The sequence below is a fragment of the Erpetoichthys calabaricus genome, chromosome 8 (genome assembly GCF_900747795.2).
Source record: "Erpetoichthys calabaricus chromosome 8, fErpCal1.3, whole genome shotgun sequence".
Lineage (NCBI taxonomy): Eukaryota > Metazoa > Chordata > Cladistia > Polypteriformes > Polypteridae > Erpetoichthys > Erpetoichthys calabaricus.
This window is the reverse complement of record NC_041401.2, coordinates 67514923-67540862: the sequence shown is the minus strand read 5'-3', so window position 1 is coordinate 67540862 and position 25940 is coordinate 67514923. Positions and strand designations below refer to the sequence as shown.

The 25940-nt window shown below is 40.8% G+C and overlaps 1 protein-coding gene across 6 annotated transcripts in view; it reads right to left on the bottom strand.

Annotated features, from left to right (window-relative positions):
- rap1gap2a (RAP1 GTPase activating protein 2a) overlaps positions 1-25940 on the bottom strand; it is a 451901-nt gene that overhangs the window by 91295 nt on the left and 334666 nt on the right. For all 6 annotated transcript variants that reach the window (XM_028806691.2, XM_028806692.2, XM_028806694.2 and 3 more), the window contains one exon: positions 12650-12734. In XM_028806691.2, coding sequence (XP_028662524.1) covers positions 12650-12734 — 85 coding nt within the window. The remainder of the gene's footprint in view (positions 1-12649; positions 12735-25940) is intronic.

Here is a 25940-nt window from a genome sequence, read left to right as displayed (position 1 = left end):
AATCATGGTTGAGAGAATGTTTTAGCTGTGAACCTGAGTTTCTTAACAAAATTTAGCTTTTTATTTTTTTGCAAAAGGCCATTTTCCTTTTCTGTTTTCAGTGAATTTCAGATAAGGAGTAGTCACAGCACTTTGGTCCTAATTAACATGACAAACACAATGTTACAAAGTGATCGTACCAGCACCATTGGCCTTTCAATAAGAGAAGCGGTTCTAGCAACCTAAGACACAATCTTGTATGATGTCAATAAGTGAAATCTATATAAAAATGTATTTTGAAAACCCAGGTAAGTAAACAAATCTAAAATATTCTAAAATAAACATAATTAGAAAAGCAAGTACTGGGTCACAAGAAATGCATCAGCAGCACTGAAGTGAGCAGTTTTAGAACTCTGTCCCTATGGTCCCCTATGGATTGTGTAGGGTAGTTCAGACTTCTGTAAGCCTCATTCCCATCTTCATTAGGACAAGTCAGTAGGATTCCTTGGATTCCCAAGAGTCCTTAATATCCATGGATGGCTTTGGTTTCCAGCAGCCATCCAAATCATCGTCAGATGTCTGTGGCCTGTTCTGAATTTCTGAAAGTCCAGTTTCAACTTTTAGCTGTCAGGTTGTTTCGGAATTTCAAGTACTAAACCAGTTACTTGTAATTCCCCTCATGGTCTTTACAGGTGAAGTCCATGGGCTGCTTCAGCATCCCAAGATTTAGCTTTAAGCCATCACTGGTCGGTGTCATTTGATGAAGATGGCTGGCTCAACTTTGGGAGGTATGGGGGTGCCTTCCCAGTAGATAAGCTCAATGTCTCCTTTCTCTACTTGCTACTGGCAGCATAAGTATTTTGTATTTATGGTTCTGCTTTTCCCACTATTACTCATATTCTCTTTATTATTTTTAATGAATGCAATAAGTGCGCAAGCTCATAAGTGTTTATTTATTTCTCATGACTTAAGGCAAATAAAATGGAAAGTGAAACAAAAATAAACTGATAAACTGTACGAGGAGAACAAGGCACTTAACAGAAATCACAGCAGTTAGAGCACAAAAAACACACATTAGGCCAACACCTTCGGCTTTAATGCCTACAACAATTGTGTTTTTGTTAGAAGAGAAGAACTTTTTTTCCTCAATGAAATAGTAGTCTGTGCTGTGCACCATCAAACGTGTGTCAAAACAATTAGGCAAGCTATTGAGCACCTAGAAGGAACCTCAACGAGAGGTTAGTGAACGTGAATTTGTTTCATGCTGCTGGTCCATTGTTAATCTCCACTCCCCATCAACCATGATATTGCACAACATTTTAATGAAAAATGTCTTTGCTGTCTAATAAAGTGCAAGCAGCAGGTGGGAGTAGGCACCTTTTTTCTTCAAATAGCACTTTGCTAGACAACACCTGCCTTATTTTGTGATGTGAAGAGAATGAACTCAAGCAGCATGCAGAAGGGACACTTAGCTGGCTGCTCCCTGAATACTAAGAATGTAAGCAGCACCATCTTTTCTTAACAATGTTTGTCAGTGTGCTGTCAAACGTCTCTCAAGCACTACATAACGTTTCAAAGGGAGGTCTCTCTGAAGGGAATTTACAGTGCAGAAAGTACAGTATATTAACCAAATCCTGACTGGAGAGTTAATAAACCTTCAGACACACTGCAAAATGCATACAATGGCACTGAACCCATACCAATATGGGTCTGGCACCACATCCACATGGTCACCCAAGCACAAATGACTGGAATGCTGGAAAGCAAACAGCGTGGAAATGTGGGGACTGCCAGGTGAGTAAAGGATCCAAGACATCAAAGATTTATTTAGGTGCAGTTAATAGCAGGGCCAGAAATGGTATGCTGGTCTTGAAAAAAATCAGTATTCAAGTCATGTTCTGTGTCATAATTTCCCATTACTTAGAATTATTTAAAAAATTGGATTTGTTTCCTTTTCTATAATTATGTTTTATGTCTGTTTTGTCACATTCTGGATTGTGTCATCTTATTTGTGTTACGCTAGTTCCAATGGGTGACTCTGCCATTACAGTGCCAACAGGCCACCATGTTGCTGACCATCCCTGTCTGAACTTCATCTAAACAATTCAGGAAAACCCTCCCAAAAGTAAAAGCTTTGTTTTACTAAGTGCTGTTGATTACTGTTGTGAGGGAGTTCCGGCAGTATATCCCGACCAACACCCACAAGCCACAAGATGGAGCCATCCCTGCAACATGGAGGGGCCCCGAATTCCAGTAGGGCATCATGGAACTTGGAGTCTTTCGTCACAGTCCTGCTGGATAACGTGGGGGCTGCCAGGGGATACTGCAGGGAGGCCCAGGGACGTATATTTTCCTTATAACCCGGAAGTACTTCCCAAGCGAGGGGACAGCAAGAATGATGTACTTCTGGGCTGAAGAAAAGAAGAAGTTTTCACCTGACCCGGAAGTGTTATAAAGTCACATGGACTGAGGGACAGAAACACTTCCGGGTTAAAGACTTTAAAAGGACTGTGGGAGATCCCAGCATTGAGCTGAGTTGGGAGGAAGGGTGACTGAGCTGCTTGGAGTGGAGGAATAGTGTATTATTGAATGATTATTGATTGTTTATTGTGGATTATTGTGGAGTGGGGGTGCTTTGTGCACAATATTATTATAATAAATATCATTATTGGACTTTTATCTGGTGTCTGACGTATTGTCTGAGGATTCAAGGGGACGACAGCGCCCCCTATCTGTCACACTTTTTAAAGCTTTCTCTTGACTGTGTTGCTTGTATGTCGTGTTAATATTGGACCAGACTCTTTCTTAAGATGATTGTTAGACAGTAAATGCTGGTTTTGTAGTAAATTTGTAAATGGTCATCATGGAGTAGGAGGCAGGGGGTTGATGCCCATGAGATCAGGAGTCACCAGTAACAAAAACCAAAATGTTAACTAAAATAGTCAAAGCCAAAAAAAATCCTATTTTACCTAAAGTTCAAACAAGTTATTGATGACAGTGTGATAACATCACAGACCATGAACTACTTGACTAGCAACAGAGGGCACTTAACATAAGCAATATGCTGCACCCTTACAAACAACTCACAAAATGGCACTGCCTATAGCAGGTCAGGTCAGGTCAGGTTGGGGAGCATGCACTGGTACTGTGCATTGCCGCACCCACCACACGACAGAACAGCTCGGCATCCTGGTTGATGACCCCCCCAGGCAGACACACAGTTCAGTCTAAGGAAAATTACCCTCTATCTGCCGCAGCCAGGTGTTTCTTGGGGTCTCCCCTTGGCCTGGTTTAGAGGTGCAACAATGAGGATCCTGCAAGCCCGATCACCTTCAGGGGAAATGCACCACATGGCCATAGTGCTGTAACTGACACTCCCTCACAATGTAGGTAATGTGTCTCATTCACGACTCCATGAGCAACCACTCATTCGATGGAAAGTCAAAGCAGCGGTACCCAAGGATTCTCTGAAGAGACACAGTACCAAAGGAGTCCAGTCTTCGTCTCAGGTCACTGCAATGCCCATAGCAAAACACCAAATAAAGGATACATGACAAAGTAACAAAAATAATGCTAAAACATTTCAACAGCTTAAATAACGATAACTATTACTTAAAAGAAATATAGAGAACAAAAGTAATATATGAGTTTCTGACATTGTTTTGCTTCATTATGAAACTTCACTCTGTCAATTAACTCCAATTTATTTATAGGTTTTGATTTATTGCCTCAGTTTTTAACCTCAGAAAATACAGAAATAAATTCAGACATGACCATCAGTAGGCTACCCGAACTATTCTATAACATTTCAGTAATTATTTAGCACTCTGATGCTGATTTTTCTGATCATAAAATAGGTCATTACGATAGCAATTAACAAGAAGAATTCATCAAAAATTACAGAATGACAGTATTTGAGGGTTCTTCTAGAGTGCCTCTTTCTCTTGCACGATTTGGCTCAAAAACCAATCAGCACATCGTCATCTCATAACAGGCTTAAGTTTCGAGTTTGGTATTTTTCCGTCCAGCCGTTTTAGCTCCAGGCCATCCTCAGGAAACTGTGACACACAGAGACAGAAACACACCCATCATTGAGATATCAATGTTTTCAGTATCAGAGGACCCTATAACGTTGAGATCCATTGAAAACTGGAGATAGAAATTTTTGATGAATCTAAAGCTTTTGCTCCTCTCCCATAGATGATAGGTTATGGAGAGGGAGGGCACAAAGCAAAAGACAGAAATAATGATATATTTCTTCTGTTCTGAGTGACATTTTCGTTGGTCACAATTTGGCAGCTTAAAATTAAAGGCATAACTCAAACATTAGAACAATTTTGATGAAAACAGCCCATTCAGCCCAACAAGCTTGCCAATTTTTTTTTTATCTGGATTCTTCACAATAACATCAAGTGGAGATGTAAAAGCCCCCCAAGGTCCTTCTCTCTACTACATTACTTGGTCATTTATTCCACATGGCTATGGTTGTTTCTGTGATGAAAAACCTTCATAACAATTGTGAGAAATCTGTCCTTGTCATGTGTCCCCGTGTTCTGCTTGAAGAATTTATTTTAAAGTAACTACAGGGATCCACTGCACTATCCTAATTTCTTTCACAATTTGATCATGCCACTTAATCTCTGTTTGCTAATATGGGAAAGATTTTATGTCTCCTGTTTCTTCATCGCTTGTACCTACCAGTCCTGAAATCAGTCTTGTCACTCTTCTCTGGGGCTGCCATGTCTTTTTACTTTCTCGTATATGAAGTATAGGGTATTGTAATTGTCCAAAAATTTGATGTTGAGATTTTTATAAATCCCAATGTTTTAGACCTCCCTGACTGTCAAGTATATGAATTATAGGGAATTATATTGGAATCGTCCCAAAATTCCATATCAAGATTTTGATGAATATCAAAGTTTTAGACCTCCCTGAGTCCAAAAATACCATTTTTGGAATTATGTATGTGTGTCTGCCTGTGTGTGTGTTTAAGTAAACACGATAACTTGAGTACGCTTTCACTTAGGACAACCAAATGTTGCATACAAGCATTAGGTGCAAAACGTAGATTCCTATCAACGTTTGGGCTATTTTGGTTAACCGGAAGTGGTACTTTACTTATTATTCATGCAACTGCAAAGTCTGATTTATTCATATATACTTTACTTTTAATAACAATTAATAATTGTTCAATATTTTATTAATTTGATTTGATTTGTTGTTGATGGTTCTTTAATGTACATTATATAAAAATATAATCATTGTCTTGCGGTTTACTCCTTAAATATCCATCCCCATATTTGAGTATACGAGAAAGTCTAGGAGAGACCACTCCTGATTTTTTTGTTATATGGAGATCAAAACTGCACGCAGTAATCAAGGTGAGGCCTCACTAGTATCTTATATATAAACATCTACACGTGGAAATGTGTGTGTCTGTCCAGCACAGAAGTGAGAGGTGGAGTCGGGGTAAGGGCTCCGCCTCCAAGGAAACCGAAAACTTGCTTAGCCGCTAATAACACAATCAAGACCAGCACGTCAGCAAAATGAAACCTCAGGAGAAAGACAAAGTTGCTTAGTCGCTAACATCAGCAAAACAGTATCACTTACTTTTCCTCCCGCCGCTAATAGACAAGCGATGCGAGCATGTCGGCAAACGAATCCTCATAGAAGAGAGATGCCCAGAGTAGTTCCTTTCAATTACCTGACATCTCTACATTTCTGTTTTTTTCTTGACAATTTCAATAGTTTCTAGGACCCCAGGCTTTTTACAACACGGGCTTACACAGCTAGTATGTACTAAACTGTAACTTAAACATAACCTCCCTTGACATGTACTCCACAGATGGTGCTATATAACCTAACGTTCTGTTAGACTACCTGATCGCTTCTGAATGCTGTTTAGATGTAGATAATACTGGGTCCACTATGTCTCCTAGATCTTTCTCATAAGGTGTACTCTCAAAGCTTGCTACCTGTCATTGTGTAATCACTTCTGACATTTTTGTGTCCTACGTGTAATGCTATATATTAAATTTCATTTGCCCCAAATGTGCCCAAGCTTGTATGCGGTCTAGGGCTTAGGCTTTTACATTATCTGTCCTTCCTCTTAGTTTATCATCTGTAAACTTGATCAGCTTGTTGTTTATGTTCTTATTCAGAACATTTATGTACATTTGCATATAGTAAAACATAGCGGCCCCAGCACTGACTCCCCGAGGGACAACACTTTTAACATTTGTCACACCACTTTTAACCTCAAAAGGACAATTTTCAGTGATTGTTGGGCACCCCTTTTGTGTGGCCCTGAATAAGGGAGCCAATTTAGAAACTGACCTTAAAAAGTGAAAAGATGCACTGAAGTGAGTTATGCTAGGGTTCTTTCTGCTAATGGCCAAATGAAAAGCTGTTATTTGAGCTCTTGACACTTGAACTGTAGATAGCTGGGGTAACCAGCAGACAATAAAGAATGGTTCCTACAAGCCTTGCAGGGTGATTTGTGAACAGTTCAACTGAGCGATATGGTACGAAATGTGAAGATGGGACTCAAACTGTGGTGAGAAAAGTGGGACACGACCCAAGGCTTGAGGAAGACTAGAGTCAACAGGATTATCAAACTGGGGCAAAGGCTCAGCAAGAGAAAGGATATTTGGTTATGTTGAGAGATGGTGAAAAGGAGTAATCTGTTTAGGCACAGAAGCAGACATCCTATGTGATAATGTACTGTATATCATCACCATGTAGTGGAGCCAGCATTTATTAATTTATTGATCCATATTTCTGTTGTTTCCCTATATTCTTTCTTTAGAGTTTGTAAATGTGCTGGAAAAACAGACCGACAGATGGATGGATGGATCTGTCTCAGATACATTACCTCATAAATCTCAAATATCTGCACCTCTAATACAGACAGCCTTGTGTCTAACAGTTGAAGCAGAACAAAAAACTTCACTGGCTGTAATGGAGGCACGAATCTCTAATTTCCTGTTGTGGAATTTTTGTACCTTTTCTGTGGGACCTCAGCTACAGCATTTGAGAGTTACTGGTTTCTACTTTAACTATTTGTAAAGGGGAAATTACCTTTTTATTAACCAACTTCTACATTTGGAGCCCCATCTTAACCAGGTGTAGTATGTTTTTTATACAATTTGGGTCCACCTTACAGCCAATACTCTGTAGTCTACACACAAAGGGAGCTTAAATGCACTGCACTACTTACTGTGAATGTAAGCTCATTGTTTCGTGCACATTAACACCACTCCCTACTGTCACATTCCTGAAAATATACTGCACTTGACAAACAAATAATTAACTGTCTGACCTAACAGTTCCAAACAAAGTACTAACGCCAGAAACAGTGCATGGATTTCCATGTCAGCAGGGACGCCAACTGTGTACAGAGTGAGCTACTGTGTGCAAGGCCTTAAAATAATATGCCAGTGCTATACCAGGCCTCACCTTCGACACACATCGACAGGATGTTCTCTTCTTTGTTAATATGTTACATATTTCACTCAGTAAATACAGCACACTCGGCCACTGCCCAGTCCCCACCCCCTAAAGGACTACTATTTCAGGGTGGTCCCTTACATGTGGCCTCACCTTGATATACTGTATAAGATCCAGATAGGTTAGATCATCATGCTTTACCAGAAGGCAGGAAATGATGTGGGCATAGGAACGCACAGAACTAAAAACTGTGATTGCAAAAGCAAAAAATGACTCAGGGGAACCAAGAAAAAACATAAGGAAGTAAGGAAGAAAGTTTAGTGACTAACGTCAGGCAATGAATTGAAATGTGCTGTGAGGCAGATGGCCAGCACCTTTTCCTGGCTGGTACACCTTCTTAACGGAAGGACCGGGGATAAAACGTGCTTAGGGCATTATCTCTCTTGGATTGCTAGATGGCAGCCCCCCTGGGTTGCTACAATGCCATGGATTCCCACAGGGCTTCATAGGAGGTGGAGTTATGTGACTCAGCCCTGTTGTGTCCCCTGGGTGCCACCAGCGGGTGCTGCAAGGACTCCTGAGCCCTACTTCGTCAGGCTCCTGTCTCACCCGGAAGTGCTTCCAGACCACGTTAACAGACCACTGGAAGTGCTCTCGGGTGCAGCATAAAAGGAGCCATCTCACTTCATTATAGGAGCCAGAGTTGGGAAGAAGAGGGAAGAGAGAGAGAGAAGACAAAGTGCTGTAGACTTTATTATTGTGCTTTGTATTGTGCTCTGGTGGTGGGAAAAGCTTGGGAAGAGTTTCTCACAATAATAATTCTTTACATTTATATACTGTAGCTCTTTTCTCACTACTCAAAGCACTCTCTACACAGTGAGGACCCAGGAAGTGCACTTCCACTGCACCACCTGCATACAGAATAAATGTCTGTATATTGCTGAACTTGAGTCTGCATCTGTCTCTGTATTGTTTGGGGAGCTGGAGCGCCCCCTGCAGGCCACAGCTGTTATAAATTTTGTTGAGAAGGTTAAATAAAGGTGAATACTTCCATCTATCTGTCCGTTTACTGAACATACTTCTACAGTGTTCAGGTTGCACAAAGCTGGAGCTCATCGTGCTAACATCTGGTGCAAAGTGGGAGCCAACACTGCAAGGAACAACAACTAATAGGTAGACATCTGAATAAAACTGTGTCTTTATGAAGAATAGCAGAACAGAAACACAGTGATGGATCAGGTAAACAGAAGGGCTGAAACTTTGCTGGCTTGTCTAGGTGTAATTTAGGAGTTATTCTTTCATCTGGGTTTTCCTTTTTATATATTTGTGTAGTGGTCTTCAGGCAACCTAACATATAGCTTAATGCTAAGGAAGCCAGAATATATAAAAATGGCTATATTTATTGATAAAATAAAAACAAAAAGGAAAGAGATTAACACAAGAAGGAATACAGTATCAAAATAAATAGACAAAATAGATCCCAAACTGCCCCACTGGACCCGAGTATATAGGTCTGCACCTTAGTGACATGACATAATATAACTGCTGTGCCAGCTGCCACTTACGGCACTTGGGGAACAGTGGCACCATTATTTGCCGTGCCCCAATGTCCTTCCATTATATGCTTTTCTCCTGAGAAACTAATGTCAGATCAGCACTCACATACAATGGCTAGGCAGTTCAAAGCCTGACTGTTTATCTTTAAGCATTTGAAGCCCAAACCATACCGCCCCAACCCTGGTGCAAAAGGGATCTTGCTCCATAGTGTATGAACACATGAAGTGCTGCCCAGTAAGCATAGTTTTGACAGGAAAGGAAGGACTTTCAACACAGCACTGGAAAAGGTATTAGTGAGGCCCTAAAAGGGAAAGAATCGGGCAGCAGACAATACTCTCTCAGGGTTCAAAGGGGTGGGAGATACCACAAAGTCAAGAGATGTTTGAACCACCTCCTTATATTAGAAGGACATCTTGAAGGGTTTGGTAGGGAGTCAGAACACATCCCGATTTACAAAAAGCACCATATGGTCCCAAGAATATGATCCCAGGATGCTAAGGGGCAGGAGATGCCACAAAGGCAAGAGATGTTTGAACCTCCTCCAAATACTAGAAGGACACTTTGAAGGGTTTGGCAGGAGATCAGAACACCTCCTGATTTATAAAAAGCACCATATTATCCCAAGAATAGAGAAACTGGATCGTACTCCCCTTCTAAATGTGAAACTAGTTGGAGGCCCTTTCAACCCACTAGATACCCACACAAAATCCTGGAGAAAAAGGAGTGGAAAGTGAGAAAGTTTATTCTGCAAAACTTCTGGCTGGCCTTTCTTTCACCTGTAAGCCTTTGTTTCTTCTGATCACAGCACATAACAAAAACATGAAACTGCCTTAATTAGCTGTGCCTGGCAACTCCGGGGCTCTTTACACCACCAGGCCAAACAGCCCAATCACAATGCCAGGTCGGCGGATCAAGGTCAATGACCAGGCTGAATGGCTCTAATGATAGAAGAAAGCTGGTGCCAGGCTTTAAACTGCAAGAAGCGACCAACAAACAATTTGTACCATTACAGGAAAGAACAACAACAGTTAAACATCCCCATCTGGTGGACGGCAGGAGTTGCACAGGAATAAAAAGGAATCCATTTTGAATTGGAAATTAAGGACTTTATTTTTCAGGATTAGGGTGCTCTGTGTCAACAACAGTTACAATGACTTTGAATGTTAAACTACACGTTTATACATAAGTTTATTTTATATGGGCTCATTGTCAAATGTTGCGAGTTGAAAAATTTAACACTGGGGTTCTTCTTGGGTATCCTTTCAGAGAGGAGAAAACCTCAGCAATAGAAAACACAATCCATACACTCTTAGGGTAACACAGGACTAGATCTAAGATCTGCTCCTCGGCCTTAGTAGGTGGCCAAACACGGAGAGTATGTCTTAGACTGTTTACCTGGCCTAGCATGCAGCAAATTATGGAGCCCAACAAGGCAAGCAGCCCAGCAATCAAACAGAAGCAAAAACAACAAGTTGGGAGTTCCACAAAGGCATCTTACCTCCTTGTGTTGTGGGACGGCTGTTGGGGACAAATAACTAAAAGATGCACCTTTCTTAGGAGCACACAATAACAAAACTTCATGACATAAATACATCTGAAAGCAATGCGCCCAGCCTCATAAGGTGGCCGTTTAAAACAAGACCCAACCTAAATCAGGGAGTAGATGTTGAAAAAGAGGAGGCCGACAGGTAAAACTACAAAGCAGGGTGAAGAATGCATAAACTTGCTTATTGTGAGTTGACTGGGGTGCTTTAGCTTTTCCAAAAAATTCAAAACTAAACACTTTTGGGTACTCCACAGCCCTAAGCTAGAACATGAACGGACGGATATCTCACTTTGGAACTGCAAGCTTCTAAATATGTTCCAATCTAGGGAAGCTTTAATTAATAGACTTTTGAGGAAATTTTAATGATATTTTTACTTTGAAATGCACCCTCAGATGTCACTGATAGGACCCTTTTCTCTTCATATGGGCAATGCCAGTGCAGTGTCGCCAACTATATTTTCTTATTTTTCTGGGCAAGGCAGAATTTCTTGATGCTTTGTGACCCTTTTTCTTTCCTGTGAGATGTATTGCTTTGTGTTATTATCTAAAGCCCTTGATGGGAAGGAGTTCACATTTTGTAATTTATTTCTGGGCAGCAAGGCCACCACAAATAATGTTAACTGTGCTAGCAAATACCAAAAAACCTAAACTGCCTAAAGTCTGTCTGGAAAAACAGACATCCTATGTCGAGGTCTGCCCATATTGTTGAGCTCCTCACCCTGTTAAGAAGAATAACACCACCAACCTCATTTTGGGGGCAGCATGGTGGTACAGTGGTAGCGCTGTTGCCTTGCAGTAAGGAGTTCTCACCCCGGGTCCTCCCTGCATGGAGTTTGCATGTTCTCGCCCCCGTGTCTGCTCCAGTTTCTTTCTACTTTCCAAAGGCATGCATGTTAGATGAATTGGCGATGCTAAATTAGCCCTAATGTGTGTTTGTTATGTGTGTGTCTTTGCCCTGCAATGGACTGGCACCCTGTCCTGAGTTTGTTCCTGCCTTGTGCCCTATGCTTGCTGGAATAGGCTCCAGCCCCACCATGACCCTGGTCTGGAATGAGTGGATTATAAAATGACATGCCATGACCTCACTTTGGCTGCTGGTACCCATGATCTTATTTTTTCTGTCAGTACCCAGACTTTTGAGGATAAGGCTATGCATTGAACTGAAAGTTTGTTTGAAGACAATTAAACTCCAAAACAGCAAAATAACTACAGTATATACTTCTTATAACAGCAAACAATACAAGAAATGACATTATGAGTATTGACCGACAGAGGCTGGCAGGGGCAAGGGCACCAACACTTTGACACAGAGCAGGTCCAGGTGTTACAGACAAGAAGAAGTCACACAGACAGCAGAGTGAGAAAGCAAGAGTCACTAAAGAGGAGTAAACCTTGCATATATGCCAAGTGTCACAAAATGCAAGAGGCAGTGGGCACTAGCATATGTGGGAGAAAGAAACAATTTAATATTTTGCCAGGACACAAGAGGACTGGTGATCTAACAGTTGCTGGCATTGTCAGGGCCTCTTTCTAAGGGAGAGAATAAGACCAGAGCAGAACTAGCAAAGATGGTAACCTGCCCTGGATGCCGAAGGGGCATATTGCTCCAGAAGAGAATGCAGGAGACAACGGTACACCTCTGAAAGAGCTGGTACCCGAGAAGTTGCCTTTTAGGACCTGGCCATTTTAGAGATGGATCTAACTGCAGCCTGCAATCTTTCTTGGCATTGAAAATCCAAAAGCTATTCATAAAATTCATCAGATTCACCTCCACAGACCACTTTAGATGGTTATCACTACCGCATCTACTGGAGTCTTGATGCAATGCAGAAACTGATTTTGTGTGGGTATGAGAACCGACAAGAGATGGAAGCACTGCCCCTCTCTGGTGGGTACTCCTTTGGTATGCTAATAGTTAAAATTAACATAAGGAAATAGTAAAGCATCTCATGCCCAGATAAGATAGGCACTGCCTACTGGGAAAAGAGGAACCAGGATATACAGGCCGGATTATACTTAACATCTGGCCCAAGAGCGTTTGGGAATTCCCCAGCAGGTGTTGGAAAAATTGAAAAAGGTGATGAAGATGACAATGATGGTTATTACAGTGGTGCTTACCTTCATCGATGGAGGAGCAGTGTGTGGAGGCGACGGGGGCCGATCATTTGTAGATGCATCTGAGTGCTTCAGCAGCTCCTGCTTTCTGCAAAAGCAAGAAAGACAAACAAAAATGAACTTCCAGTTAAACTATAGACACAATGCACCTGCGAGCAGGGACCATCTGTGCTTTACCACTAACACACGCCCATAATGCACTTCAAGATTAATGGTTGTGCTTTAAAGCAGAGGTTAATCAGTGCAGCCTCTTGAATAAATTCTTGGCCCAACTTTAATTCCTTCAGTCATAACGTTACTCAACAGGCACTCTTAGTGACAATACATGTTCTTTTATATGCTGTACATTGTATGTATGTGTTACACTCTGAGTATATTGTAATACTAGCAAACACACAGACTACTGGTCCTTAAACAAAGGTAGTTCATGTAGAGCAAGCTGAACATTTCCATTTTGGACATACATTCTTTTATTTCCAGAAGGACAAAATACAGCCCCACGGTGAGCCTCATCAGCGATCTAACTTTGAAAAGTAGTGCTTCTCAACCAAATATTGATGTGACGATGTAAAAGCAATGTTTGCATGTGAAGTTCTGAGTATTTGTGAGTTCTCAGTGTATATCGTGGCATATGTGTGGCATGTCAATTAGCCATAGTATCAGGCTGCTGCTCAATGGTTCTATATTCAGGCTGACCTCTCCTTGTTCTTGTTGATGAAGCGCTTGCTGGGTTGGGTTTGATGCTCAGGAGATGTCACCACTGGAGTTCTTTTGCGATCACGGTGCGCAGCACAGGTCAGTTTGTGTAGCCATTTGTCTGTTTATGTCACGTGTACATTCTGTTTCCTGTAATGACACTCAGGAGATGGTGCAGCTGTTCTTCTTCATATGAGCTAGCTAAGCAATACGCTTCATGCTCAGCAGATGTCACCCTTTGCTAGCCATAAAAAAAGACATAATCCACAATAACTTCATAAAGGCTGCCGCTACCAAAATGTCTTGATTCATCAGCATATATCGTGTCATAAGATTTCAATTAAGGCCAAGGTCAAAGTTCTAACCTCAATGGCTCATAAGCAATCATGTGGCAGAGGGCCGCAACCCATAGAATGTTATATAAATAGCTTCCTTGCCTTTTTTTTGTCTGTTATATCTGCTGCATTACTGACATTAATCTGAGGCCAGCATACAAGTAAGAATTTTATTGTTCTATATATACATGACAATAAATGTGAACTTGAAAACTGATGCTGAATACAAGGAAACAAAGCAGGCCGGAGGTGCTATTTAGTGCATTAAAGAGCCCTGGACCTGGAGTTTCAACTATGTTTACAGAAAGTCTTTAGACACCATTTTTTAGGGGTGCAGATTACAGTATTGGCACAACATTCCTTTGTCTGTCATCCTGTGGTTTCCTAGAAAGACAAAAGTTGACTGGTAATCTTTGCTTATCATGGTGCCAGAAAGAGTTAATGTGTTGCATTAATCACCCTTCACCATGCCACACATGCATTAAATTAGTAGCAAATTCATACAAAGCCAGACTGAAGGCACAACTATAAAATCCTACAATATTAAGTTTTACTTTTCTACATACAATACAATACAATTTTTTTTATATAACCCAAAATCACACAAGGTGTGCCACAATGGGCTTTAACAGGCCCTGCCTCTTGACAGCCCCCCAGCCTTGACTGTCTAAGTAGGCAAGGACAAACTCCCCAAAAAATGGAAGAAACCTTGGGAAAGGCAGTTCAAAGAAAGACCTTTTTCTTGGTAGGTTGGGTGTGCAGTGGGTGTCAAAACAAAAAGGGGATAAATATGACCCAATACACAGAACAGAATACAAATAATCCTCAATACAATATAATTACAAGTACAGAGTAGAATTCAACAGGAGATGATATCACATAATAAGATTTGTTCATGCTTTCTGTAGAATACACGAGCTGTACAGGGGATCATGTATGCTGAACAGAGAAGGTTATAAATAGTAAAATAACTAACGAGAAACAATCCTGTGAACCATTGAATATCTACTTAGCCCAGCTGATTTTTTTTTCCTTCCTGGCTGCCAGGACTCAGAAGTGCCAGTACTTCTTTTTACTGCTGTCTCAGGCTGATGCTGAGAACTGAAGACTTACAAAATTATTTTGTGTTATGTAATGATGCATCTATCCCTTTTGGAATCCACAGTTTCCATTCTATGATATCAAGGCACTGGATTACAGTGGATTACAGCCATTGTAGGAGCTGCATTGACCCATATTTGCAAATAGTTATGATGTGTTCTAGTTTGGTTTCTAAATCCCCTTGTGGAAAGTGCATTAAATTAACGCCAAAGAACATTTGCTTAATCCATTTCAGGGTCACGGGGGCCCACAAGGCAGTCCAAGGCAGGATGCCAGTCCATCAAACAGCCCGCTCACACACGCACACACACACGCACACACACGCACACACGCGCACACACACACACACACACATACACCTGCACTGAACCAGCATGGAGCCACCAGTGAACCTAACACACACGTCTTTTGGGGATGTTAGTAATTAAACACACAGATACAGGGAGAGTGGGCATCCTCTACAAGGACAACAGCTTGAAATGAGGTAACCACAGTGCCACCCTTATTAAATTACCATTTTGATGTTCCTAATTTTTTTCTATACATGCATATTGTTATGAGCTTGGCGTCTCAAAAACATAAGTCCTGAATGTAAGTCCTGAACAGTTCCAAAATTGCTCACTAGAGGGGGAAATCGTGCCAAAAGACCCAGGGTAGATACAAAAAGGGTCAAGTAGAATCTTTATAAAATAAAATAAAAATGTTTTCTTCACAAAAATGCTCTTCAATAAAAATGAAGCACAAAGGCAATAGGATTTTCCCCAAAATAATAAGGTAATTCAGTGCAGCCAAAGTTCAAATACAAAAAGCCAAAACAAAGTCAAAGTTCGAAAAGTGTGCAACGTAGAAGAGTATCTCTCCACTCCCAACCACTTTCAAATGAACCACCAGGAACTGTGGGAGAACTCAGGGTGGAGAGAAGTTCCTGGTGGTAATTAGCTGGTGGCCCAGCCTCTTGGGGGCAAATCCACAAAACACATGCAACAGAACACAGGCCAAGACAATGCATGAGATAATTAACAAAAGTAACATTAGCATAAATAAATGGCTCAAGCAAGAAGATAATGGGCATAAAACATTAATAGTGTTAAAGTGCCTAGTGTTTTGATCCATAACAATTAAAACACAATCAAGGGTGTCCAAAAATTCTTCTTTCAAAAAATGAATCCAATAAAAAAAGTTAAAACCAATAATGGAAGTCAGAACGGACTCTCTTCTACCGAGCCCCTGGTGCTTCTCCCTCTCTTTCTCCCTCCCTCATGTCTCACTCTACTCACCCTTCAGGTCTTTGCAGCAGGGATGGAATGCCAGTGAATGTTGTCCACTTTCTCACTTTTGTCCTAACCAACTACCCTAGCGTCCATGGGTCCCATCAGGCCCGGCACCCTCGTCCTGCCACCTCTGTTGGTCACTACAGGACCCTCAGAGCCCTGATCCTGTTCCACAGAGCACCGTTCTAATCGTTCCATTGCGGGGCATCCAAACTGCTTCAGCTCCTTTCCTCAGCACTGGCTCAATTTGGCCCTCTCTCACTTTCTCTCTTGTTTTTAAAATTCTGCACTGCAACAGACCCCTGACATTCTGCATCACACATATTAGTCACTATGGATCCTGAATTCTCCAAAATAATAATTTTAAGTATGACCTATGAGTTGGACTACAGTACATCAGTTTATAGTTACACCAGTGAGCCGTGGTGTGACCTTGAGTAATTCAGTTAACCTGCCAATGCTCAGACTTTACAGGAACAATCATACCTTAGTGATGTGTAGATCTCAGTTTGAATAAAAGATCAGTGAAATAAATAAATTAATGGATAGAAACTGAAAGTGTGATCGAATGTTTCACAATTATCATTTCCAATGATAAGTGTACAGAGACTTCAATGTCCTGATCTTAAAAATATCCCATAGCTGATAATAATCTTTTCAAGACAAATAAAATGTGCCAGGTCTCTTTATTTCAACACATACAGCATCAGATAGTCCATTCAAACTTTGAATTTTAGGTTTAGATAATTCAGTGTTTGTTATTAATATTTCTTGTAAGGTTGAGTCAATGTATGCAATGCCCCTCTATTTATGATATTCTTTAAGGAAAAAAAGTTCTATATTTATGATATTCTGTAAGGAAAAAAAGTTCTATATTTTTATCAGATTGATTTTTTTCAAGTGTAATATTTGCACTAATTACTTTTGCTGCCGTGTTACTGTGACTGCATATCATAAATGAATCCTGAACCTTTGTCTCTACATTTTTTTCTCTTGTATAGACAACCAAGAAAATGCCCTCAGTTAATAATTAGTCATGAGTCTGTGGCAGACATCTAATGATTGCTGCACATGAGGTATCTATGAGGACATCTCTTATAATCAGCAAGATGTTCTGATGGTCAGACATGTCAAATAAAACATCTGCTCTGTAACTATATACTGCTGTATTTATTATGAAGAGCAGCACTGGCTTTTGCAGACATTTCAGAGATGCTCGGGGGACCAATGTGTTCTGTAGTTTGTGCAAGTCTACTACTGATAGATGCCGAGCTCTGAACATGTCTCAAACACTTGTAAGCAGCTACAAGTAGAAAATTTGACAATGGGATATGATGCATGGATCTTATATCTTAAACAGAACTGAAGATGCAAACATTGGAGATCAACCGCCAAAAGAAAGAGCTGATGCACCCCATCTGTGAGGACATATACGTGTTGGATGAAAACAAATGATGATGGCATAAAATTAGCTAAGTGACTGCTTGGGGCCCCAACCCACACAAAAAAGAAGTATAAAGAGGGATGGGGTCCACAATTGATACACTGCTTGAAGTCTCAAAACAACTAGAAAATGCACCCCTGTTTATTTGCTAAGTAGGTGAGGGCCTCCTTTGCTGCTAGCCTGATGCACAGGCAACATCCACACTACTACGTTTTCATCAAATATGTATTTAAATGAAAATGATCTCTATTCACATTAACTTTCATAAATGATATGAATATGCATTTCTGTCCAAACTAAAACAACCAAAAATACATACGACACAGACGTTCAGCTATACTGAACGTGCACGCATTGGTGGAAAAATCCGTGAAGGGATGCTAACACTGCTGGCTACAGGATTTATCACAAAACTGTGGTCCCCGGTCATTTATTTGCATTTTGCTTTTAAACTGCATGATATTGGTCAATAACAGTAAGCAACACAAGAAGCGTCATGGAAATCAACTCCTGCATGTCCACAATGTTGGAGTATATTTTGATTTTGTGCAGGGTGACCAATTAGAGAATGAGATGTTGTAATGAGCACGATCCAATCACGGAAGGGCTACTTAATAAGCACAAACAAATCAGAGCGCGAGTAGAGCCTGCGTTTTCAAAAGTATATGACTTTGGAGAGCATTTTAAGAAGTCTCCATTGTCAGGAATTAAAAAGGCCGGGGTAGTGGGGGCAAAAGGCAAAAATGAAGAGTAATGTCTGCGTTTGTAAATGAAAGCATAGCAGTATGGACATAGTAGTAAAGCGTGGACATCGCTGCGGTTGCTGTTTGCTGGCTACTGCTGAGCACTTTTAACTTTATTTATTTGTGGTTTTGGTTTTCAGCTATGTGTGGTGAGTGACTGCTTCACAGTGCTCTCTAAATGAGGCTAATTTTTATTAGTTTAATTTATGGCAATAAGACGGATGTCAAGATTAAGTAAGGAAGCCAAGGCAAAAGTAAATATTAGGGAGAGGTAAATGTAAATATGTACAGAGCAATGTGTTGTTGGTTGAAACCAGGTTGGGGGATACAGTAGTTATTTCCCCTTATAGAAAGAGTAACCTTAAGTAGAGTTGATTTGGTAAAGCCAAATGGAGTGTGATACACTATGGAAAGTTTAATCGGCACTATTAATATTTTAGTAAGCACATTTGATCAAAATATGAATTACTGTAAACAAAGGTCCTACACAATTAAAAATCAGGAAAAAGGAAAGGCAGCAATTTTATTATTATTATTATTGGCTTACAACGGTAGCCAAGGCAATTTGTCAAGATAAAAGTACATTATAAATGTTATCTTTTACAGTTGGGGCAAAGGCAGGTTAAGTACCTTGTGCAATGTGACAGAGTGAGGCAGACTGTAGAAACTGAACCAACCACCCTGTAGTCCAAATTCAGTGCCTCGGCCATTGCGTTACACTGCCTGTCTGTGCACCAGGAAAGACAACAGGAGTGGGGCTCGTAGAGAAACATCTACATTCCCCATTTCCCACAAGTACAACACAGTTCAGCACACAGCACAAAACTCTTCTTCTTTCTCTTACTCTTTCTCTTTTCTTCTCCACTCTTCCCGGCCAGCTTCGTCTACCTCCTCCTGACTCCCGGAGTAGTGTCTGCTGGCTCCTTTTATACGATACCCAGAAGTGCTCCAGGTGCTCGTTGACACATTTCCGGCAGCACTTCTGGGTGCACTGAGCTGCACTCAAGAGCTCAGCAGCAGCTGCAGCACCCCCTGGTGGTGTCCACAGACCCCAACAGGGCTATATCAAACTCTAGCTCCCATGGAGCCCTGTGGGAGTCCGAAGCACCCGCTGCAACCATGGGGGACTGCCAAATAGTATTCTAGGGGAGGTAATGCTCTGGATACACTCCCTCCCCCGGTCCTTCCAGCATGGAGGTGTACCGGCCAGGCAAAGGCCCTGGCTGTATGCCACACAAAAAATGCAATGGAGCAGGAATCAGCAGTATGGAATCAAGTCTAAGCATAAGACCAAACATGCTGTCCTAGGCTAAGCTCCAGAATCAGGTATTCAGCCAATTCCTGCTTGTTGTGTAGGTGGATGGAAACTTGAACAACCTTGTAGTGCCTGGCAGTGAGTACCCCTCAGGCCAGATCTAAACCCACTGCCAGAAAGACAGTAGTGACAATAGTCAGGACCTCAAATATTAGATAAACACACAGCACAGTAGGTGTGTACCAGAGACACAAAGTTTCGTAAAGTGTGAAGACATCTCTGGGTGTGATAAGATTGTATAGCTTGGTGCAGATATGAATCCAATTGTCACTGTCCACACTGCAGCAAATGACATAAGTAAAGGATAGCTGCCACCTCTTTGTGACGAAGAGTAAGGTGAAAAGTTTGAGACAGAACTGACAAGGCAGTCTTCTCACAAGGTCTGTGTAATTTATTGATCCAGGTGTGACAGAGGTGATCAGAAGATTAAACACATAAGTGTGATCTTAGTGTCAGATACATGTAGAGTGACGCATGAAGAAGACGTTTTAAGGAGGTCACACTTGAGGGACTAACAGCCAGGGGAGGATTGCAGACAGATTAATTGGACAGGTCAGATTTAATAATTCAAATAATATACTAGACAGCAAAAATAATAAATATGCTCTAAAACTGAAACCTGATAATGGAAATAAAATATTCATTAACTCATTTATTTTTCAGACTCCACTTATTTCACATCACGGTCATCCAGGACAAAAGCCTATCCTGGAACAACAACAACAACAACAACAGTTTAGTATTATATAGCCCAAAACCACACAAAGAATGCCTCAGTGGGCCCTAATAGGACCCCCAGCCTTGACATTCTAAGACAAGAGAAGACTCTGAAAAAAAACCTTGCAGGAAAAAATGGATGAAATCTTGGGCAGGGCAATTCAAAGAGAGACCCCCATCTAGGCAGGTTGACTGTGCTATTGGTGTAAAAAAAACAGTTTAAAAATACAAGCTACAAAATGCTAGGAGTCCTCTTCTCAGAGCTAGATGGCCAATCTGTCATTGCCACCTCAGAAATATAAGGCAATAATACAAAATAATTTGTTTTGGCACAGCACACGTCACCAAGTGCAGGCACAAAGCGGCACGACAATTCCCAAGGCAAAATGCAAGAACAGATTATACCAATCATGAAATACTAAAGTTAGCACATATCATGTACAATACAAGAACCAACCCCAAGTGCCATAATATTCATTTATGTTTGCAGAAGAGCTTCCTGTCTCTTAAAAAAAATTAAAAAAAAGAAGTCAGGCTACATACAAAGAAATTACAACAAAGAATTAGCCTCTGGTTAAGATTTATGGCTCTCCACAGACCCAGTTGAGAGGCCTTAAATTAAAGTGCAACATCACGGGTTGAAAGCTTTGGCAGTCTGTAAAATAGATAACATAGATAACATTTACATTTTTGATTACTATTTTTATACAGCATTTCCAATTTGTGTGTCCATTTCAACAAAATTTTATAAAAAAAAATGATGTGGTCCTGCTGTATTCCAGTATTAGCATATTGTCGTAACTTGCTTACGACAAGAACGCTGCTAAGTAACAAGTTGAATGCATTTATCATTTTTTTTATGATTTTGATCTGCATAAAATATGTTGTCATGCATGCGCGCCAGAGGGTCACTCTCCAAGTTCTTCCCAGGTATGTGGTACCACAAAGGATGGAGAGGGGGCGCTGCCTCTAACTGTCTTGTCTTTTTCTTTCTCCAATGAGAGCAATTGACTCCGCCCCTTCTGGTAAAAACATGACTGCCTGGAAGGAGGTGTCACTTTTTTTTCCAAGCGCCCAAAACAAAGGAGCTCCTCAATCATCTGACGGCACATTGTTATTCTAGCCATATTATTAGGGTGGCCACAGTTTTGTTTCATTTTAACACCATTGGATGATATTTTTTTGTTCACGCTGTTAAGTAAATGGGGACAGCAGAGTTGCTGCCCCAAAATTTATCCTTGTTTGAGCCTGTCATTCCCTTGGATGACCACGGTGTTGTACATCTGTTTCCCTGTGTCCTGAGTCAAAACTTAATTTTAAAGTAACATCCACCTTACTGACTCCAACATAACTTTAGAAAGCCATGCTTCCTTGTAGTATTTGCTAACTTTAGACGGGATCAGTTCCTTCAATCCTGCCTTGCACCTGATGCTGCTTGAATCTATGGATTAGGTGGATTTGAGAATGTTATGTAGTTGCCAATTGTATACATAGGGATAAGCAATGGACTGTGTTCAGCATTCATCCCGCCTCCTCACCTCTTTTTGTTAGTCATGGACAGTTTATCAAACTTTTGAACTTTACTGTAGAGATTCAAATCACTTTTTGCCACACCTGAAGATGACCCTTGGTGCACCTTTGAGAAGCCATTGATAAAGAGGCACTTTTTAGCATACCATGGAGAGCGCCTGTGGCAAAGAGTGCTCCAAAAGAGGAGATGGAGGGGATGGTTCATGATGGCATCCAATTTTGCCACCATTTTCTTATAACAGCTTCCAGTGTGTCCAGGGTTAGATCTGTGATGGAGCAGGCATCCTGATCAGTTTGCTCAAATGCCAAGGATTGTGAGACGGACTAGTGGAGTGCAGCATCAGCTACATTACTGTTAGGTATCTGTGTTTTTAAATAGACATATTAGGTGACAAACTGAGGGTAGGAGGGCTCTCCACTTTAGAACTCTGTAAAACTGTGAGGAGCTTAGCAGTTCTACATAAGCCTGCAATAAAGCTGCTGCTCTTCCAATGTGAGTGGAAAAGGTGAAGTAGTCTTGGGTGACTCCTGCTGGAGGTGACCAGATAGAGCAAAGCAGTAGGAGACTCCAGGGAATTTCACATGCAACTGCCCTGGAAATCACCCAGTAAGACATGGGTACTGTTGCAGGGAAAAGAATAACCAGGTTGTCGTTACATCAAGACAGATGGTCTTGAAAACTGATGGGTAGTTAACGCCTGGCATTAAACTTCCCATTACCTATGCTGGTCCGATCATTCAGAAGGCATGATGATTAAAACTCATGAGATTTTGGTATGAGGGCAAAATCGTGAGTCTTCAGTTTAACAAATAATAAAATTAAAAAGCAGCAATAAAGCAATCTGGAGGGATTTTAAGTATCTGTATTAATGTCCTCTTGGCATCCCACAAACCCACGTTGTTTTCTAATCAAACAGGCGTATGGACCTGCAGGCTGGTGGCCTTCAGAATCGAATCAGCAGTGATCTACACACTAATGTCCTCGTTTAGGCCTGCTTATTAATGCCTGACTTGAAACTCGGCGATATTTAATAGTGACAATGCATTCATTTACATCCGCCTCCAAATTTTCCGAAAAAAGCAAATGATCTGTGTTATAATTACAGCCTGATTAGTAGCTGCAAGTCACCAACAGCCGAGAAGTTTAAATAGTCTGCTAACACATAAGCGTCCTGTCACATTTTTTTTTCTTCAAAGGTGACAAATCCATCTTAGCATTCTGTGTAACTTGCAAATTTTTTTTTTTTTTAATTTTCTTCTTGAATTAAAGCTCCATTGCAATTTTATAAGCTCTCATTCTCATGGGACAGGGCAAATTGACTGAAGGGCTGGTTTAGTCATGGCAGGCTCAAATATCAGACCGGCCGTATATGCCAAGCACAACATCTCAGCTACGTGACCCTCTGTTGGATTTGTTTAGCTTTGAAGTGCTGCACCTGTGACGTGTGGGCCCAGGCTAATTGTGAATTTGAATGCATTTCACTTCACCCATGAACTACTGCATAAAGAGAACGGCAGGAATTAGTAAGGGCAATTAAAGTCTCCTAATGGGAGTTGTCCAAACACAACATTCTTAAACCCTCTTAATTCAATTTAGGGTCATGGGGAGCAATAATCTATGCTGACAGCACTGGACATATGGCAGAAAACACTCTACAGTAGGATGGTGAGCTAGACCATGGCAGGGCTCACCCACACATACTGTACATCCACACAGGGTCAATTTGGAATTGCTGATCAGTCTAATACAGGGGTCCCCAGATCCAGTACTGGAGGGCTCCAGTGGCTACAGGTTTCCATTCTAACCCTTTTCTTAATTGGTGACTTGTTTTTGCTCCTGATTAACTTCTTTTAAATTAATTTTATTTGACTTGTTCTTGAAGACTCAGACCGCTAGATTGTTTTTTTATTTTGCTTAATTACTAGCCAAATAATAACGAGATACAAAATGAACCAAAACATGACCAGCAAACTGTGTCCGTCATACAATATCTGAAAATAAAGAAAGGTGAAGGCATCTGGAATCCTGCTCTGCTCAGGTCCACAAAACATTTTAACAGTACTCTTAGAAAAGAGAAAATCAACAATTTTGAATATGTATGCTATTGCACAATGAGAGCAGCAACAAGCCATGGAATTAAAGAACGGGTTTAATTAACAACAAGAATCAGAGCCTAATTAAGCAACTGGTGAGAGTTTGAGACCCTGACTTAGTTGGTCTTCTGTTGGCTCACTCACATCACATTTCTTTTCTGTTTGGGTGCCATTTAAGGAAAGAAATGAAGCAATTCAGAGGAATGATGAAGACATTCAGGGAAACAAATCTTAAGAAATGAGTCAAATGAAATGAATGCAAAAGAAGTTAATTAGCAGCAAAAACAGGTCACTAATTTAAAAAAGGGTTAGAATGAAAACCTGTAGCCACTGGAGCCCTCCAGGACCAGAGTTGGTGACCCCTGGTCTAATACAAGTCTTTGAGGATAAGGGAATTTAAGCCAGGATGCTGGATTCTTGAAGAAGCAGCACCTATCCCTGCACCACACCGAAACTGTGTTCAGTAAGTGATGTGTTAACTTTTTCACTCCTTGCTTTACTGAGCCCCAGGGTACTTAAATATGGAAAACAACGTGACCTTCCACAATTAGTTAGCATGCTATGAAGAAATTATAATAAACTATATTTCATCTATACATCCAATTCCAAAATGCTTACCCAGGGGACCAGTGCCTATTCTCTCCATTTTGGGTGCAAGGTGGGGACCATAAATAGGACATCAGTTCCTTAAGATCAAGAATTTAAGTGTGATTTTAACTTTCATGCACACTTTTTCCACTATGGTGGAACAGTCTATCCTGATGGAGTGAGACCAAACCACACTCTTAAAATACTGGTTCTGTAAGGGCATTTCTGGTTCTTTACTGGTTTGTGTGGTTCCTATTGCTTTGTGAATTTCCCCTTGGGATTAATAAAGTATCTATCTATCTATCTATCTATCTATCTATCTATCTATCTATCTATCTATCTATCTATCTATCTATCTATCTATCTATCTATCTATCTATCTATCTATCTATCTATCTACAAATCACCATTTCATTCTAGGAAGAGTTCTTTGCATATGAAATTTCTTCTTCATGTTTTGAAAAACTCCCTAATATGTAGAAAAAGCTGAAATCTCTAATGTTTGGTAGGCTACCTAGCAGGACACTAACAGATCATGAAAACCTGGACTTAGCCTGTGTTATTGTAGGCAGTAAGACTCCTTTTAAAATCAGGAGTCATTGGTGTTTCACAAATCTGTTACCATCTATTCATGTTGTTTACTGTATGGAGTTTGTTAGAGATCTAAATAAATAAAAGTTCTTTCTAGATCATTCACGTAGTCTTTTGGGAACCAAAAATGGTTCCCATATGGAACCTGGCACTTTTATTTTTAAGGGGGCAGAGTGCCTCATGAACACATCAGTCAAATTTAGAACTACCAATCAACCTGATCACATGTCTATAGAAAATGGGTGGACTACAACCTGGAGTACTATGGTGCAACAGTGTCACCCACTACAATGTGAATCGTCTGTGATTTTATAAACAATATTATTTTTGTAAGGCATCATAAGGTGCATGGAGTCATAAGTCTATGGTTTGATCACTTTCTCCTTACCTAAAGAAATATGCATTTCTCTATATTGTGATGTTCTCTTAATGTTAACTCTTAGAGTGATGTAGTGTGTCTATATCAGTGTGTATATCAGTCTGTATCAGTGCATATCTCTCAGTGTGTCTTTCTGCGGAGAGAATGTCAACCTCGTCGAGAGGTTTATTAACCTCAACAGCGACATTCATGACAGCATGGGGGGTCATGAGGTCACTGGAAAGGGGTGTGTGGCACTCCTGATATCTCTGCAAAAGGACAAAGGTCCAAGTCTTTAGAAACCTGGTTCTTCCTGTCTTGCTATATGGTTGCCAGACATGGACATTATTCAGTGATCTGAGATGAAGACATTTGGTATTGTCTCTCTTTGGACAATCCTTGGGTACCACTGGTTTGACTTTGTGTCGAATGAGCATTATCTACATTGTACGGGAGTGTCAGTTACAACATTACGGCCATGTGGCGATTCCACTAGGGTGATCCAGCTCAC